General features: G+C 34.2%; 1 protein-coding gene across 2 annotated transcripts in view; it reads left to right on the top strand.

Annotated features, from left to right (window-relative positions):
- The window catches only part of JAK2 (Janus kinase 2), a 136,128-nt gene extending 116,529 nt beyond the window's left edge, over nt 1–19,599 (top strand). Inside the window, exons 20-25 of one of the 2 annotated variants that reach the window (XM_004766178.2) lie at nt 5,592–5,781; nt 6,396–6,520; nt 6,703–6,875; nt 14,947–15,064; nt 16,612–16,725; nt 16,987–19,599. In XM_004766178.2, the coding sequence (XP_004766235.1) occupies nt 5,592–5,781; nt 6,396–6,520; nt 6,703–6,875; nt 14,947–15,064; nt 16,612–16,725; nt 16,987–17,094 (828 nt within the window). In that variant the 3' untranslated portion in view covers nt 17,095–19,599. The remainder of the gene's footprint in view (nt 1–5,591; nt 5,782–6,395; nt 6,521–6,702; nt 6,876–14,946; nt 15,065–16,611; nt 16,726–16,986) is intronic. The other variant, XR_006601953.1, reaches the window with a different exon arrangement.
- Nucleotides 19,600–19,918: the final 319 nt, after the last annotated feature.

Raw genomic sequence — 19,918 nt, 5'->3', positions numbered from 1 at the left:
CATCAGGGGCTACATTGCAAAATTGTTTATGGAAAAGGCAGAAATTAGTGTAACATGACTTATTCATGGGTTTATTGTTGAATAAATCTTGATTTATTGTTAATTATATGCAGATATTTTCATGACCAGAAACACTCGTCATTAGACTAGTAACCATAGTCACTAGTCATCACAAAATCATGAAAACCTTAAAATTATTTTTTGTTATTCTGAACAAGCCATTTAATTTCTGTCATCCTTAGATCCAGCCTTACTGTATATTATATATCCTAGAGATCTTTTTTGGTAGACTCTACAGAAAGTTCTAGAAAATAAAATTCAACTTACCTGAAGTAAAGGGAACAATCTAAAGTGAAATTTCATTATCTTCAGTTGATTTTTTAATAAGCATCTTAATTCTTATACTTTTATATTTTCTCAGCTGTTAATATGAACATGAATATATGAACATTTGTTTGATTAAGACCATTTTCTAGGGGGAAATAAAAGGACATTTCAAATTCCAATATCCAAAGTGGATTCCTTCACTTCAGGAGTCAGACTTTTTAAACCAGTGAATGAACACTTAAAGGGCAGTCTAGAAATAAGACATCTTTGAGAAGATCTGAATTACTTCTAGATTTTTGGGTTTTTCCCCTGAAATGATGTGGCTTTTATATACAAAAGCTGAGTTCTTTTAAATGTGAGGTGCTCTGCTGGTCATTGTGGATATGGGATATAGTAATTGCCTTAGTAGAGTTTACAGAGGAGGTGGATCGCAACTGACAATTAGAGAACAGTGTGATAAGTACATACTGTATTTAAATTTCATACTGATCACAATTTCTAAAATTTTCATAATAGGTGAATTGGTAGAAATGTCAATACTGTAATTTCATGTATATTTATGAACTATTCAAATATTGAGATATTGCATAATTTTCTAATTACAGGTTGCTTTTTTCATGTAAAATTCTACTAACATAGGCCTTATTTTGGTTATTTTAAGAGTTTTTTAAAAAGAGGGTGCAACACTGTGGTGTTATTCAGTAATCAGTAATCTGGATAATTAAAATTACCCAGAAAGTATTCCTGTTAAGCAGTTACACAATAAATTGTAGTCTACTTATTTATACAAGAATATTATTAAATTATTTTCAGGAGTATCAGAGGCATTATTAGGGTATGCTTCTTTTTTTAGAGAATTCCTTATTTTTCATAATTACCCCTTTATTTATTCTTTATTACATGTGTTAATGTGCTTTCTCATAGACTGGGGTGGTATCTCATTGTGATTTTGAGTTGTAGTTCCCTGATGCCTAGTGATGTTGAGCATTCTTTGAAACGTAATTCTAAAAGTGAATATACTATATTTATAACATTCTGCATTATTGCAGCTTTGAGTTATTTCCTTTTACTTTTCAGCATTTTTAGTTTTTTACATAGTTCTTTGGATTTAACATTATTTTAATATGTGAATTGGTAGAATTAATATGTGAATTAATATGTGTAATATTAATTCTAATATGTGTATAGAATTAATATATGAATTAATAATGAAGGAGACTTTCAGGATGGCTTTTTTTTTTTTTTAAGATTTTGTTTATTTATTTGATAGAGAGAGAGCACAAGCAGAGCAGCAGAGGGAAAGGGAGAAGCAGGTTCCCCACTGAGAGAGGAGCCCAATACGGGCATCAATCCCAGGAGCCTGGGATCATGACCTGAGCCGAAGACAGTCACTTAACCAGCTAAGCCACCCAAGTGCCCCAAAGGATGGCATTTTCAAAAAGTATTTTTCACTAGTTTAGTTTGTAGAAAATGAAAGGAAAGTAGTATGGTCTTTAGTTAGTGGCACCTATTTTAATATGGCTATTTCCTAGCTGCATTTAATACTGTAATATTAATTTCATCTTCATTTATTTGAAAAAATTGATATGTTCAATTGCCTTATTGAATCTAAATCCAAAATGCCATCCCTACAAAAGTTCTCGTGTGTCACCTTTTCATTTTATAAAAACACAGCTCTTGGTATACTGTGTTTCTTTATTCTTTTCAATTAGCAGCATGGCAAAAATATTCAAAGGAAGGATTTGTACTTAAAATTATGTCTGTATTAAAAAAAAAGACGACAGAAATAATGATTTATTTTAATTTAATACTCATAAAGGGAGCTAAGAAAATATTGCAAAACCTTTCTTCTGCTACTTGAATTCTAAAATGAGTAATTTTGTAATCTTACTTTATACTAATGCCCTCATATACTTCTATTCTTTACTCTTCACCTCAGTTAAAACATAATTTTTAAAAAAATCCTCTTTTTCCCTATTCCTCCATGGTCCAGATCTGGGACACACAGATCTGGACCTTGCTGCTGCTACTTTTCAAACATCAGACTATCAGGCATCATTTTTAGTCCCATGTGAATATGGTTATTATTCCCTCCTCATCATTGGCCAGCATCTTGGTTGATGCTCCACATTCCTTGAGTACTTTTAGTACACACTGTTTTCATCTTCACCTTGCCTCTGCCATTATTTTGGGCACGGATTCAATACCCTGTACCCCAATGTTTATAGCAGCAATGGCCATGGTTGCCAAACTGTGGAAAGAACCAAGATGCCCTTCAACGGATGAATGGATAAGGAAGATGTGGTCCATATACACTATGGAGTATTATGCCTCCATCAGAAAGGAGGAATACCCAACTTTTGTGGCAACATGGACGGGACTGGAAGAGATTATGCTGAGTGAAATAAGTCAAGCAGAGAGAGTCAATTATCATATGGTTTCACTTATTTGTGGAACATAACAAAAAGCATGGAAGACATGGGGAGTTAGAGAGAAGGGGGTTGGGGTAAATTGGAAGAAGAGGTGAATCATGAGAGACTATGAACTCTGAAAAACAATCTGAGGGGTTTGAAGTGGCGGGGGGGTGGGAGGTCGGGGTACCAGGTGGTGGGTATTATAGAGGGCACGGATTGCATGGAGCACTGGGTGTGGTGAAAAAATAATGATGCTGTTATGCTGAAAATAAATAAATGGGAAAAAAAAAAGAAAATAGAGGCATTCCAAATTAAAACGGTGAGATTGATTTCTATCAATGTGATGAAGATTTAGAAAAATTATAGTGTTTAGTGTTGTCAGGAATATGATGAAATTGACATTTTTCCACTGCTATTAGAACTTAAATCAGTGACCCTTTTAAGAGAACTTCTGGTATCAGGGGCCTTTGAAATGTCCGTATCCTTTGAACTGCTAATTCTGCTTATAAGAAGAGTATCCTTATTAGAGATGTACAAAGGTATTTATGAATATAATTGAATCCATTTTTAAAACTTCTCTTAACTATATATATTTCTATTTTCAATTTAAAAAATCAATACATTCGTAATATACAGTAATTAAAAATCACATTTTCAAGAAATACACAGTGGCATTGGAAAATAAATTTTATGAGCATATTGTTAAGTAGGGGGAAAGAACATAAAACTCTGTTATTTCCTGCCTGTGTTTTTAAAAATGTATTTTAGAATAATTTCTTAGTAAGGCAGTATGAAATAGGTATTTATTATCCTCCATTTTAAGGTGGGGGTAGCTGGTATTACAGAGAGAAGTGACTTGCCCAAGGTCCCAAAGAGAGTAAGTGGTGGACAAGATTCTAGCCCCAGTCATCAGACTCCAGAGTCCCAAGTCTTATCCACTTTACAGTGTGGTCTTTGTAATAAGAGACTTAACTTTGAGACTAATATATGGTCTAGTTTTTTTTTTTTTTTTTTTTAGATTTTTATTTATTTATTTGACAGAGAAAGCACACAAGCAAGGGGAGCTGCAAGCAGAGGGAGAGAGAAAAGCAGGCTCCCTGCTGAGCCTCGAACCTGATGCGGGGCTTGATCCCAGCACCCCAGGATCATGACCTGAGCCAGAGGCAGATGCTTATCTAACTGAGCCACCCAAGCGCCCCTAGTTTTTGTTTTTGACTTTTACATATATAACTGGAAATATAGTCACTTAGCATCTTGTAGCTCAAGGACTACATTGTTTTATTGTAGAAAAGCAGGAATGCCATAATATATTAATTGGATTAATGGAAAAAACTAATACTTAATTTTAAATGTTATGTATCAACCTAACAATTCTATCTAGACAGTAAGTCTTAAATAAAAAGAGAGTTGATTTTGTTAAGGATTGGCCTTTAAAAATTTTTGGAAACATCCTGATAGGCTAAAAATATCTTCTTCTTCTTCATTTTTTTTTTTAAGTTTTTTTTAATTTATTGAGAGAAGGAGTGGGGAGGGCCCAGAGGGAGAGTGAAAGGGAGAAGTGGATCCATCACAGGACCCTGAGATTGTGACCTGAGCCGAAGGCAGACACTTAACTCACTGAGCTGCCCAGGCGCCCTAAAATTTCTTCTTTCCTTGAGCAAATAAATCAACCTTGTGTTAGTCTGCTCAGGTTGCCATAACAAAATACCATCGCTGGGGGCTTGAACAACAATTTCTTGCAGTTCTGGAGGCTGAAAGCCTAAGATTAAGGTGCTGGCAGGGTTTAGTTTCTTTCTTTCTTTCTTTTTTTTTTTTTTTAAGATTTTATTTATTTATATGGCAGACAGAGATCACAAGCAGGCAGAGAGGCAGGCAGAGAGAGAGAAGGAAGCAGGCTCCCCGCTGAGCAGAGAGCCCGATGCGGGGCTCGATTCCAGGACCCTGGGATCATGACCTGGGCTGAAGGCAGAGGCTTTAACCCACTGAGCCACCCAGGCGCCCCCAGGGTTTAGTATCTAGTGAAGATTCTCTTCTTGGCTTCCATATGACTACCTTCTTGGCTGTGTCTTCACATGGCAGAGAGATCTGGTGTCTTTCCTCTTTTTATAAAGGCACCAGCCTCACCTTTATGATCTCATTTAACATCATGTCTTCACTGGCCCTGTCTTCAAATACACTCACTTTGGGGGTTAAGGTTTTCTCACAGGCATTTGGGGGGAACACAGACATTCAGTCCATAATAGACCCTTCCTCATTCTGTCCAGCTCATTGTCAGTGATATCAAAGGGTATATTGTGAAGCAGCAAAGATCTCCATGGGAGTTAGTGATAGAGATTTAGGAGTTCCCTGACGTGTCTCTTGGCTTTTTCTCTTTTTTTTAAGATTTTTTAAAAAATTTATTTATTTGTCAGAGAGAGACAGCACAAGCAGGCAGAGGCAGAGATAGAGGCAAGCTCCCCACTAAGCAAGGAACCCAATGTGGGACTCGATCCCAGGACCCTGGGAACATGACCTGAGTCGAAGGCAGCGGCTTAACAGACTGAGCCACCCTGGCGTCCCATCTCTTGGCTTATCTTAATAATTCATGTTCATGATTTGTTTAAATGCCTTTTTGAAGTTGTTTATATTTCAGCCTATAATTTCTTTGGAAGAAAATAAATTTATAGATTTACTGCCTTATCTGTTGAAATATTATTTCCTTTTCTTATCCTAAAAGTTGCCTAATGTAAGCTTAGAAATCCATCTGCTAATTCTAGCTACTGTATACTGAATTGTCTATAAAATTTGAATTTATTCATAATTTGTCTAGAAGACTTTGAGGTCTCTATCCTACTGTGACGTGTTGTTTAGGGTAATTTTGGCAGCGTGGAGATGTGCCGGTATGACCCCCTGCAGGACAACACTGGGGAGGTGGTGGCTGTGAAGAAGCTCCAGCACAGTACTGAGGAGCACCTGAGAGACTTTGAGAGGGAGATTGAAATCCTGAAATCCCTGCAGCATGACAACATTGTGAAGTACAAGGGAGTGTGCTACAGTGCTGGTATGTTGCCCATTGAAACCTAGTTTGAACTCAAGGTATGTCCTTGGCATCCTGGGTAATGGAAACAAAATGTCTCAAGATCTGGACTTCTCCTCTGCCAGTGCCTAAGGAGAGAAGCGTTCTTGTGACTCTAGATTGTGCCTGGATGTGCTGGGCTAGAACTACAGGAAGTCTTTGACTTCTAGGTTAATCCTTCTTTTCACTGAGGTTGGTGGTTACCATGCTTGCTTAAGCTTACTGAGAGACTATCATTTTTAAATAAATTGTCTTTGCTCACTTTTTATTTGAAAATATTTTTAAGATTAGATACTTTTTGTTCAGTACAGATAAGGAGAAAGGAAATTTTCTCATCAGCTTACCTGGGTTTGCATAATGGGTTACACAAGGTTAAACCATAACTATTTTTTAAGCTTCTTTTTAAAACTTTTTGATTGAAAAAGGCTGTGTTCTTAACTACTGCATCACTTAATTTATGATCAAGTTTTGTCATCTTAGAGTTTATATATATCTTTTAAGTCATTTATGTATGTTTGTTTTTAAGTCATTATGTATGTTTGTTCTCTAATATTTTATCAGTGAAATATGACATTGTGTTCTCATTTGTGTGTTAAAAGGTCGGCGTAATCTAAGATTAATTATGGAATATTTACCATATGGAAGTTTACGAGACTATCTCCAAAAACATAAAGAACGGATAGATCATAAAAAACTTCTGCAGTATACATCTCAGATATGCAAGGTATATAGTATCCTCGCTACTTGTTGTAAATAAAAAGAACATGCTGAAGTAATTGCTACAAAGTCCTCTAGAGTTTTTTTAGAAGATTAAGGAAGTCTAGAGAGATAGATGGAGGAAAGACCCATTTAAGTTGTTTACATTTATAAAACTTAGCTGAAATAAGAATGTTATTTTATCCATAGGGCATGGAGTATCTTGGTACAAAAAGATATATCCACAGGGATCTGGCAACAAGGAATATATTGGTGGAAAATGAAAACAGGGTAAAAATTGGAGATTTTGGGTTAACCAAAGTCTTGCCACAAGACAAAGAATACTACAAAGTGAAAGAACCTGGTGAAAGTCCCATATTCTGGTGAGTATATTTTAGTATAATAAAGTAAAATTTTAGAGCACAAACTTCAAACTTTGTTGTTATTAGTATTAGTAGTTCATCATTTATATATTTCTAATGATACCAAAAATTTATCCTGCTTACATTGGGCTAAATGCATTTCATGGATTATCTCCTCTAATCTTTATAACTACCCTTGGAGAAGATGTATTATTATCTCTATGTTAAATATGAGGAAACTGAAGTACAGACAGGTGAAATAGCTTGCTCATGGTCATATGACCAATAAATGGTAAAATTAGGATTCAAACCCAGAGAGTCTGTTTTTAGAATTTGTGCTTTTAAGCTTTCCTAACCATGGTGGTGATTTAGTCTGTCATTAAAGGAACATTTTATAGCAGTTTGAAGCTAAAGGTAATTTTTGATCTTTAATTAAAATTATGAGTTGCAAGGAACATACAAACTAATTTTTTATGTGGTATGCATTGTTGTTTTATTGCTTTGTGCTGTGATGCAGTCTTCTTTTTTATGTCTTAGTTCATTTATGGTACATTTTGTTTTATAGGAATAAATTGCTGAAATTATATTTAAATGTTTAAATTTGGGATATATCCCAAATAGGCTTTAATTCTGGTTTATTCATCTGAAATAATACTTTTAAAATTATATTGTTTAAATCAGATGATACTGTTAAGGGCTATGTTTTGTTTATTTTAATTAAGTATATTTTATTAACATTTTGGATTTCTGACTTAAAAGTTAGAATTACTAATATAAACAATATAACTGTCAATATATAAATATTTGTGTGATTCATCAGTATTATTAGAAACATAGATTATTCAGTTAGCTACTAAGTTCATTGATGATCCATATATGTTGGTTATCTTTTTTTTTTTTTTAAGATTTTATTTGAACAAGAGAGAGATCATGAGTGGTGGGGGGTGGGTAGAGGGAGAAACAGACTCCTTGCTGAGCTGGGAGCCCCATATGGGACTCACTTCCAGGACCCTGGTATCATGACTTGAGCTGAAGGCAGATATTTAACGACTGAGCCACCCAGGCGCCCTGGTTAGTTATCTTCACTTATTTTGTATCTGTAAGTTTTACAACTTACCCCAGCTATTATAAACTGGGAGAAAATTAGATAAGAAAGCCCAAGTGATTTAAAACAAATTATACCTGGGGCGCCTGGGTGGCTCAGTGGGTTAAAGCCTCTGCCTTAGACTCAGGTCATGATCTCAGGGTCCTGGGATCGAGCCCCGCTTTGGGCTCTCTGCTTAGCAGGGGGCCTGCTTCCTCCTCTCTCTCTCTCTGCCTGCCTCTCTGCCTACTTGTGATCTCTTTCTCAAATGAATAAATAAAATCTTAAAAAAAAAATTTTACCCAAACAATGAATCATAGAACACTACATCAAAAACTAATGATCTCCCTGATATGAGGAAGTGGTGATGCAACATGGGGGCTTAAGTGGGTAGGAGAAGAATCAATGAAACAAGATGGGATTGGGAGGGAGACAAACCATAAGTGACTCTTAATCTCACAAAACAAACTGAGGGTTGCTGGGGGGAGGGGGGTTGGGAGAAGGGGGTGAGGTTATGGACATTGGGGAGGGTATGTGCTTTGGTGAGTGCTGTGAAGTGTGTAAACCTGGCGATTCACAGACCTGTACCCCTAGGGATAAAAATATATGTTTATAAAAAATAAAAAATTAAAAAAAAATTAATGATGTACTGTATGGTGACTAATATAACACAATAAAAAAATAGAACAAATGGATTATTACATAGAAGAGTAATATATAATGGCATTGTGGATATTTTAAAGAAAAGCACTTATCTTTTTTTTTAAGTTTTTCTTCCCCAAATCTTTATTATCCCTGAAATTATAGTACTATTTAATTAACTCTGACATATAGTATACTTTCTTCTGGAAAGGAACCTGTTATTGAACATCAACAACTAAAAAAATGCCCATGAATATACAATAATCATGTTTGAAATACTGTTGTGTCCAAAATTCACTTCCTATAAATCTAGTGGGGGTGGAGATGGGGAATAAGTCCATAAAGCAAGGCAGGCAATGAATTTAACTAAATGACATGTACATGGGTGTTTATTGTTCTCTAATTTCTGTATGTTTGAAATCTTTCATAATAATAAAAACACTTTTAAGGAACAGCTTGGGTGATAATCAATAGCATTACCACCATCTAATTATTTTTAGGGTATAAGTGAAATATAAAATATAGAATATAAGACTCATCTAAACTTAACTATCTACTTTGGTCAGATACCCAGTGATAAATGAATTTCATTCTTTTTTTCCAGAATGAGAAATAAAAGAAGTTAAATGGAATTAAGAAATTCATAGAGTTATGAATTTCATAGAATTAAGAAATCCATAAAGCCTAGTTATATGAATTCCAGTGATTTAGGCATGCTTAATGAATATACTTTAATGAATATACTTTAATATACTTTAATAAATACTTCTTAAGTACCTACTGTTCCAAACACCATAGAAGGAACTTGGGATATGAAGGTAGGGTCAATATCAGGAAGAAGGAAAAAACAAAAAACAAAAAAAAACTGTGCCCAGACACTAGGAAGGCCAGACTAAAAAGAAAAGTTTTATGTGGCAGCCATATTCAACTGCCAGGTCCACTATGCATTTTCCCTTCCCTTTAAGAGCTCATAGTTTAGGAAAAAATCAAACGTATGGTCAAATCATTGTAACGTAGTATATAAGTGGAAGAATGAAGAAGATGATGGGGAAACATAAGAATGCAAATAATTCTGATTATTTAAATTAATCAGAGAAAAGCTCAATTAAGAAATGATATTTCAGGGGTGACTGGGTGGCTCAGTGGGTTAAGTGGCTGCCTTTGGCTCAGATATGATCCTGGGGTCCTGGGATGGAGCCCTCCATCAGGCTCCCTGCTCAGCAACGAGTCTGCTTCTCCCTCTCTCTCTGCCCCTCCTACAGCTTGTGCTCTCTCTCTTGCTCACTCACTCTGTCTCTAAATATATATATATATAAAATTTTTTTAAAAAAGAAATGAAATTTCAACTATTGATTAGTAGTTTACCAGGTAGAGAAGAGGAAAGGCATTCCATGAGGAGGGGGAAAACTTGTTTGTGTAAATAAATAGATAGGAATGGAAGGAGTTTTGTTATAAGAATATTCATTTCTATGAGTCCTTCTGAGATAAGTAGTAAAAAAATATATAGTGATGTACCATTAAAGTTTATCTGTTAGCTGGCAATTTCATTAGATCCATTCTTTTTTTAATTTTTTTGAAAACAAAGAATTAAACCACTGGACTTTCAAAAGAGAAATCATTAGAGTCATTCCTTTTCTCAGTGTCTGGGATATATACCAAAAGTTTTTCAAAAGTCTGACATCATGTTTCAATTGAAGTAAGTTATTAAAATTGTGAAATTATAAAATTAAAATTAGAAAAATAAATTGTGGAGTACATGCACAGAGGCATGTTTATAACAAAGCATATATGCCAGAGTACTTTTCTTTCAAGATTACTTCTTTTCTAATTTTAAATATTTAGTTTCATGCCTAATTTTATATTTTTTGTTATAAAGAAAGCTCCTAAATTTTATAAGCTTTGGGCCCTGTATTTCTCTATGAATATCTGGAAATCACAAGGACAGTCAAGATAAACTTCAGATGATAGGTATCTAGTATAATTAATTTTATATTGTTATAAAAATCATTTCTCATTACTTAGTTTGTAATAAATAATACAGAATAAAATGTAGCTAAGATTATAATGTATGTAATAAAGTATATGGTAAAAGATCTATTATTCCTTCAGTAAATGTGTTGGGAAGAGGTATGTATCAAACTCTGATATTTTACTTTGGAGAACTATTAAGAAGTCAGTATAAAAATCAGAAGTAACATTTTTTTTTAAATTATGCAGATCTACTTTTATTGAAACAGAAAAGATGTCCATCCTAGGGTGCTAGGAGAAAAGTGTTACAGTATAGCGTCAGAAGTAACATTTTTATTGTGATCAAAATTTTCCTGTGTATTTAATGGAAAAGAAAGCTATCTACTGCTAAAGACTAGTCACGTAGGCAGTTGGCATATAGTTTTATATTTATATTAGAAAATATTAAATTTTTTATATAATGTAATTAAGCTGACTAAATTTTGTGTAAATATTTCAGAACATGAATTGATAAAACAGGTTTTAACTGGGGGCACTGCTGTGTGTGGCTCAGTCAGTTAAGCATCTGACTTTTTTTTTTTTTTAAAGATTTTATTTATTTATTTGACAGAGAGAGAGATCACAAGTAGGTGGAGAGGCAGGCAGAGAGAGAGGAGGAAGTAAGCTCCCTGCTGAGCAGAGAGCCCAATGCGGGCCTCGATCCCAGAACCCTGAGACCATGACCTGAGCTGAAGGCAGAGGCTTAACCCACTGAGCCACCTAGGCGCCCAGCATCTGACTCTTGATATCAGTTCATTTCAGGTCCTGATCTCAAGGTTGTGAGTTCAAGCCCCATGCTGGGCTCTACACTGGGTATGGAGCCTACTTTAAAAAAAAAAAAAAAATAGGTTTTGGGTGCCTGGGTGGCTCAGTCATTAAGTGTCTGCCTTTGGTTCAGATCATGATCTCAGGATCCTGGGATCGAGCCCCTCATCGGGCTCCCTGCTCAGTGGGAAGCCTGCTTCTCCCTCTCCCACTCCCCCTGCTTGTGTTCCCTCTCTTGCTGTGTCTCTTGCTGTCAAATAAATAAAGTCTTTTTTTAAAAAATAGGATTTAAATGATTAATTGAATAACAAATACTAAATCTGAAGTGTTGAAAGGGAATGCATATAATTTTTATCCATGGGATTAGCCATCATACCATTTTTTAAAAATATTTTATTTATTTATTTGAAAGAGCATGAGCAGGGGTGAGGCAGAGGGATAGAGGAAGAAGGAGAAGCTGACTTCCCACTGAGCAGGGAGCCCGAGGTAGGGCTCGATCCCAGGACCCTGAGATCATGACCTGAGCTAAAGGTAGATGCTTAACTGACTAAGCCACCCAGGTGCCCCTAGCCATATCTTTTAAACAATCCTTGTTATCTATATTACTTTTCTTGCTCAAAAGTGCTCTTTGTTTTAAGCTAACATGTTCCAGCATGTCCTAGGGTTGGTATTAAGAAGAACTGAAAGAAAAATGCTTCTGATAAAATAATTATTAAAGCAGGCTCTGGGACTCATGGAGGATCCTTATACTATTCTTGCTGTAGAGTATCCCTTGGAAAATCTTTGTAAATACCTGGGGTTACTCTTCACCTGGTTTGAAGACCTCTGTACAATACATGTGATAAGAATCTGACCCTAGATTGTAACAGTGGTATTGGGTTAGGAGACTGATTTGATATATATATATTTTTTTAAGATTTTATGTATTTATTTGACAGACAGAGACCACACGTAGGCAGAGAGGCAGGCAGAGAGAGAGGGAGAAACAGGCTCCCTGCTGAGCAGAGAGCCTTGATGCAGGACTCGATCCCAGGACCCCAAGATCATGACGTGAGCCGAAGGCAGAGGCTTAATCCACTGAGCCACCCAGGCACCCCTGATTTCATATATTTTTAAGATATATTCTAAAGGCACTTGATGGCTCATTAGCTATTGGATTGAAAGATGAGTCAAAAATAATTCTTTAGATTTCTGCCTGGGGAGTAAGCTAAATTGTTGATGCCATTCATCATATAGGGTAAGTAAAACAACCAGCCGGTTGTGGAAAAGGAGGATGGAGTTCTCTTTGCCACCACTTTATTTAACGTGCAAGTGTTCAGTAAGTCAAAGCACACAAAAACAGTCAAGATACAGTTATAAGTTTAGGAGATGTTAGTGGATAGGTGAATGAATACTATCTAATAGAAAGTTTTTGACAAAAAGGTAAAGCTCTGATGATGGAACCTTGGAAAACCCAAATTTAAAAGATGGAGAAAAGGGAAAGTGTTAGGGAAATATAATTTAAAATGAAATCTTCTCCGAACCCAGAAAACCTCTGCACAAAGATAGAAGAGAAAGAAAAATTTTATTACTGAATAAACTTTAATCCTGAAGTCATGGCATCACAAGCAACCTGCTAAGAGATTGCAAAGACAGAAAGAAAGCTCACTTTTTTTATATGGCCAGATTCAACCCATTACATAATGTTCTCAAGATAAACAGTAGCCAGTCCTCAAGTAAGACACATAATTTACTCTAAGTTCACTTGGTAATTAGAGTGACCATCTGCATTGGCTAATTGGCATTATCCATAGGAAAAACAAACTTCTCATATCTTTATGATAGGAGATATTTTTGCAACTTGGGAGGAGGCACCTGCAAGAAGTTAAACTCTTACATCCCACAAAAACTGGGAGGTCAAGGTGCTACTTGTTTTGGAAAGGTGGTTCCCAGTTTCTTGAGAAAGACATTCTTGCATCATAAAGCTGGGAAGAGTCTTTTAAGCATAATTTTAAAAAAAATTTACATACATTTTAAAGAGACAAAGGATTAAGTTTTCTAAAGTAAATGCTCTAAGAAAAAGGAGGAAGAGTCTTTTCCTTCATTTTCATCAGGGAGATTTTTTTTTTTCTTTTTTGATTTGTATTTATCCTTACATGGGAGAGAGAAAACCAGCCTTGGAGATGAGAGGGGAAATTGTAGACAGTGCTTTCATGAAAATGAAAGGAAGAGACTGTTTTGCAAGCTTTGGGGTGAATGTCTTTAAGAAGGTTTATTCCATTTGTGAGATAAAACTAATATACATTTAAAAATAACTATGTGAAAAATTTTTTGAATCTAAATGTAAAAAAATAGCCTGATTATAGTATGGACAATAAATGTTATAGAAATTTAATGGCATGAGGTCATTAAGACCTTAAGTGGCAGAGAAAGGTCTGTGGAAGTGAGGAAACTTAAATTGGATTTTGAAGGAGAGATTGAATTTATGTAATTCATATGTTTAATCTCATTAGTCTTAAACAGATCTTTGTCACTGTCCTCTGTAATAAGGATAAACTTAGCAGTGGGACCATGATACAGTCCATTAGCCAAAGTCCTCCCTTGGATAGTGTTGATACTTGAGTAGATAATGACACCATTTTCCCCTGTGAGTTTACATTTTTGCGTTTCCTGTCATAATCGCCCTCCTTATGATTAACAAGTTCTTTCATGTTTATGGCTTTAGGTCTTGTTCCAGTTTAGAAGCCATTTTTCCCCCTCCCAGGAGACTTACTAGCTCAATTCATTTAAAACTTTAACTTGCAAGGAGCAGCTTCCCTACCCCCCCTCCATCCCCCACCCCAAGTCCTGGAAGGTACTTTGCAGTTAACTTTGGTGTTACTTATAATAGATTTTTTGGATTTGAGTTATCTTAGTGTGCCAGAGGTTCCCAAGACCACCCTTAGGTTTGATGATTCACTGGGAGGACTCACAGGGCTCAGCATACAGGCATACTCATGGCTATGATTCATTTCAGAGAAAGGATATGTAGCAGAATCATTAAAGGGAAAAGCCATTTGGGGCAAAACCTGGAGGAAACTGAGCACAAAGCTTCCAAGGGTCCTCTCCCAGAATAGTCACTCGGGACACATTCAATTTCCCCAGAGAACGTGACAACTCATTCTCTGCCTTGCATGTACCAAAATTCCAGACTCCCAGAAAAAAAGCAGGTGTTCAGTATAGACCATATTTTTTAGGCCCAGTGAGCACTCTTCTCACTTAGGGAACTGTGGCAACCCTTCTGAAATCTTATTTCCAGGCACAGTCAGTTGTCAACATTGTAAACAAGGCTTTTGAGGATGGTAGCCTCAGACCTGCTTATGTTAACTCTTTTCTATACAGCTTGTCTTTTTAGTCCAGTGATTTTCAGGTAAAGTCAAGAGTTGGCATATCAAATAACTTTTTTTGTAATGAAGTGTAGCTGGTACATGTTACATTAGTTTCAGGTGTACACACTGTGATTCAAGGAGTCTATATGTTCTTTGCTGCTCACCACAGCTGTAGCTACTGTCTGTCACCACACAATGCTACTACAGTTCAAGTAACTGTCTTATGAATGTGTTTCGTATGTTATAGGTATGCTCCAGAATCACTGACAGAGAGCAAGTTTTCTGTGGCTTCAGATGTTTGGAGCTTTGGAGTGGTTCTCTATGAACTTTTCACATATATTGAGAAGAGTAAAAGTCCCCCAGCGGTTAGTGTGCTTTTTCTTTACTTTTGACTTTTCTTAACATGAGAAAAGCTTTTTCCAAAGAATAATAGTAAGCTTAGGACTCATTTTAGAGCCTCTTATTGCTTATTTGGAAGACAACATCCAACAAAATAATCCTAAACTTTAACTCATTAAGTTAACTTGCATTTTCAAAAGGGAGGAGGTTAGAGAGGAAAATAAATTAGTAAAAAGTAAATAAAAGGGAGGAGGTTGTATACGTTCTTTATGTTATTTTTAGTAAATCTAATTTATTCACTCTAGAAATTATTGAAAAATTTAAACATTTAAAAAAAATTTCCCTGTTCTAGAATTTTTTTAATAAGGAAACCAGAAAAAGAAAATAAAAATCATCTCTAATTAATCTTCTTAAGGTAACCATTTTAATATTGTGTGTTTTCTTCCAGGCTTTTTACAATTTTATGTATGAAAGTGAAATTTTATCAAAAATATTTCTTTTATAAAACAAAAGTCATACTGTACACTTTGCTATTCTGCTTTTTCATAAGTTTTATAGCATGGATATTTTACCTATATTAGTAAATGTTTTCTACAAATATAACTTCTAACTTCTGGGAAGCAGTTTATCATAAGAATATAATTTCTGGACAGTTCTTTTCCATTTTTCAGTCTAATTTTAAGTAATACTTCAGTGAACATAGTGAATTTCCTTATGTATAAATATTTATCTCTTGTCAGCTTAGAATAAAAGTACAATTATAGGTAAAGGATTAGGAACTCTCTTAAAGCTTTTTATTTATTTCAAAATGATTTCCAGAAAAATTGTACCAGATTGTACTCTCAATAACAGTGCCTAAGAGTTTACATTTTATCATCTGCCAGTATTGACCATTATATTATGCAGTTTGGTCAAATTGATAGACGTTATATTTATTTGATTTTAATTTGTACCTCTCCTATTAGTGTGATTGAGTGCATATTTATTGGATATTTGGAGTTTATATATATATATGTGTGCATTATCTCATGTGCTTTGCCCATTTTTATATTCATAATTTTTCTTACCTACTTATAAGAACACTTTATAACTCTCTAAATGATGTGTTCATAAATATTTCTCTAGCTTATAGTTCAGGCTTTACTTTTAGGAATTTTTAACATACAAATATTTTCTCTCCATTGCATTTATGCTTATATATGCATTCTATGTTATCTTTTTATTAAGTCCTCTTTTACAGTCAACATTTATTTTAGCTGAAATGTAATATGATATGTTAAAGCAACAATAAAAATACCAAAGCAAATATGTTTTAGTTCACCTGTTTTGGGCCCTTCTCAGGAAATTTGTGCCAAGCATATTATAGTTATGGAAATGGCATGATAGGCGTTCCACATTCAGTTGTCTTTTGTGAAATATGATTGAAAAGAAAGGTTTTGGTGCCCAAAATAGTTTGTCCTTAAAAGGTCTCAAACATATCAGAAGACATACATATACAAAATTTTTCACATTTACTGGAAGTTGGGAAACTGATTCAAATTAAATATCATTGAAAAGTGGGTTTGTATTACAGGAATTTATGCGCATGATTGGCAATGACAAACAAGGACAGATGATTGTGTTTCATTTGATAGAACTCTTGAAGAATAATGGAAGATTACCAAGACCAGATGGATGCCCAGATGAGGTAACCCAAAAAACCATTTTTTTATCCACATTCATCAGGTGATTTTATTTCCTTTTTATACAAGGATTTCAGGTCACTTTATGACATTTAATTTGCTGAGCTCTTGGATAAATAGCATCATCATAGGACTGTGGACCTAAGCATGACCGTGACATGTGCCTGCCTAGGACAATTAAGTGGAATTTCTCAATTCATGTCTTCCACCAATTAAAGATGGCACTTTGTGTTCATTGTAATTGTGGCTTATTTTCTCTTTTCTAGATTTATTTGATCATGACAGAATGCTGGAACAATAATGTCAATCAACGCCCCTCTTTTAGAGACCTAGCTCTTCGAGTTGATCAAATAAGGGACAACATGGCTGGATGAAAGAAACAAACGTCACTCTGAGACCAAAATAGACTTAAAGAACAAAGTTTTGTATTTCACATTACTGTGGACTATTATTACATATACCATTGTTAGGTATATCATGATGCTAGCCAGCAATGATGTGGAAATATCCATTCAAAACTTTCAAAGTTTAGTGAGCTTTTTCTTCGTGAAGACGTCGGTAAAAGACTTGATGAAAAGTCCTTAGCAAAGAATTTTGTGATTTCACAAACCTAATCAGTCCGTTAACATCACTTTTCTTTGGCAAAAGAAAAAAATAGACTTTTTTCAACTCAGAATTTTGAAAGATGAAAATATCATAATGTAGATTTTACAATGTTGACGATGCACAGAATATGTATGTACAGTTTTTACCACAGTGAATGTATAATACCTTTGCATCTTGTGTGATGTTTTACACAAGGGCTGGTGTTCATTGATAATGTTTCCGAATTTTTCCATAGTTGATCTACAATAATGTCACTATACAAATTATGCTTAGATAATTGAATAAGCACCTTGCGTTCTTGTTCATCTATATCACTGGCCAGCAATGTAAGCAGTTGTACACTTTCAGCTTGTAGTTCTATGTACTGTAAATATTTTTCAAAGCAACGGGAACAAATGTTTAGTTTCATTTGTATAGGAAATTTCCCTTACCCTAAAGAATACCTTTTGAAATGGAACAAGTTTACAAAGATATAACACAATCTATTTTCTTATTTGTCTCCCTTGTATCTCTTTGTGGTGAGTATGTTTTTAAAATAGAACTATCTCCAAATTTTTCTAAGACTGCAGTGAATAGTTTTCTTTTAAAATTTTGAGATTATGAATGCCAGGAATATTGTCATGCATTTAACTGTTAGCTGCTAATAAGATTTTTCAATCCCTGGGACCTTTGGTCATGCATTACAATTAAGCATAAGCCATAAAATATATTGTTTTTTAAATGTATATGCTTATTGAGATGCGTAATAGGTTAGGAATTTTTTTTCTGAAGAATATATATTTTAGGGGTTTCAGAAATCTCTTGTCATAGGAGAGATTTCCTTTTGTTAGATTCTCATATACAAGGGAGAAATGAGAATAAATTGGTGAAAAGTATCCTTGTTAATTTTATTCAAGAATGCCAGTAAAAAATTCATAATATATGTCTTTAAGACAAATGAGAGATATATATTTTCAATTAAGTATAAAGAATTATTTGTTGTTACCATCCTTTGTTTTAGTGCTACTCCAATGTGGAAACCATACATAAAATGTGGTGGGGAAGGGTTGTGTGTGTTATTTATACAAAGTTTAAAATACTTATTAGTATTTCATTTAACTAGAGGGTAGTTTATTTTCAGTGGTATATGCTGTTTTTTTAACTTGTACTTAAAACTTTTGGTTATTTTTTGGAGGTGGCTTTGAAATGCAAATTATATATTTTTTAAAAATGCCTTACACAGAAAGTTTGAGATTTTTTGGTTGGAAAGAAGGAAAGGTAAGAAATGCTTTTTACATTATCTTTAAAGCATTTTAGTAGTTACCAAATACAGAAAACATCTAAAATGATAGTATATTAGGTTTTTAAAAGATTTCTGAAATTTTGATGAAAGTTGGATATAATTTTTATTTAATTTGTGGACTTCTCAAGGATTTGTATAAATACTACAATTAAGAGATCTTCCATGCTGCTACTTTTCAAGTCAAAAGTAGAATATGCTTGATTTCAAAAACCTAAGTATTTAAAAGATTTTTAAAGGTTTATAACATTTTGTTTGTCTTTAAAAACAAAGGTATTAACTAGATTACTTAAAATTTTTTTCTCTTAATGTTTCAGTTTTTAGTTTTAGGGAAAATAATCCCACATAAATGTTCTGAAGTTTTTAGAGTGGGATGAGTACCTTATTGTAAAATTCTTAAATTTGCAAGAGAATTATTATTCATTGAAGATTTGTGATGTTTTAAATTTTTATTCTGACTATACATAAAAACAAGTTAACCTGCAGCTGTTCAGTTGGTTCTGCACAAGAAATAGGTAAGTAATTATTGTACCAGTTAATGCCAAATGTTTCTTCAAATTAATATTCTTTAGAAATGAGGGTAAAGATTTTCTTAGAAGTCTGTAATTCTGTAAATATTTCAGTATATTAAGTTATACAGTCTTTATATAAATAATCCCTTACTTCCATGCCTACTTACTTTGGGAAATAGTCACTTCCTTATGTTATCTGTATGTATGCTGCCAGTCACGCTCTAATTTGCTGTGGAAGAGTGCTGTCTTACAAATTAAGACTTCTCTTTTAAAGTTAAGTGAAATTTTTACCACAAGTATAACTCGATACTTAAATTTTATTTAAATACTTTTATTGTGGAGTAGATATAAGAAAGTACCTACAGTTCTATACCAGGGGAGTGGCGTTATGTGGTCCGTTTACAGACTGCTGTTTTCTTTGTTGTGCTTTTAGCATGTTTCTACAAAATTGAAATATTGGTGTAATAAATATTCAGAAATTATTTTCTTTTTTATTGTCACCTAACCAAGGAAGGGGGGGGTATACACATTGATGTAGGGATATGCAGAGAAAGCCTTGTATAAAAAATAGTAAATTTGTCTTTTGATTTTTTAAGAAGCGCTTAAAATTGTTAACTCATGATTGTTAACTCATGATGTGCTCTTTATGAACACTGCTGTATCCACGCCACGTCTGGTACTTAAATTATCTCTAAGGAAGGTTTTTTTTTTCCTAATTTTTCAGTGTAACCTATTACAGATCTTTCAGTTTGCTGTATTAGAATAAATAATAATAGTAAGTATATAAGTCAGCAAGATTAT

The sequence above is a fragment of the Mustela putorius genome, unplaced genomic scaffold, assembly GCF_011764305.1.
Source record: "Mustela putorius furo isolate JIRA1106 unplaced genomic scaffold, ASM1176430v1.1 tig00003854_pilon_pilon_pilon, whole genome shotgun sequence".
Taxonomy (NCBI): Eukaryota; Metazoa; Chordata; class Mammalia; order Carnivora; family Mustelidae; genus Mustela; species Mustela putorius.
The sequence above is the reverse complement of the archived record's forward strand: the minus strand, read 5'-3'. Positions and strand labels throughout refer to the sequence as shown.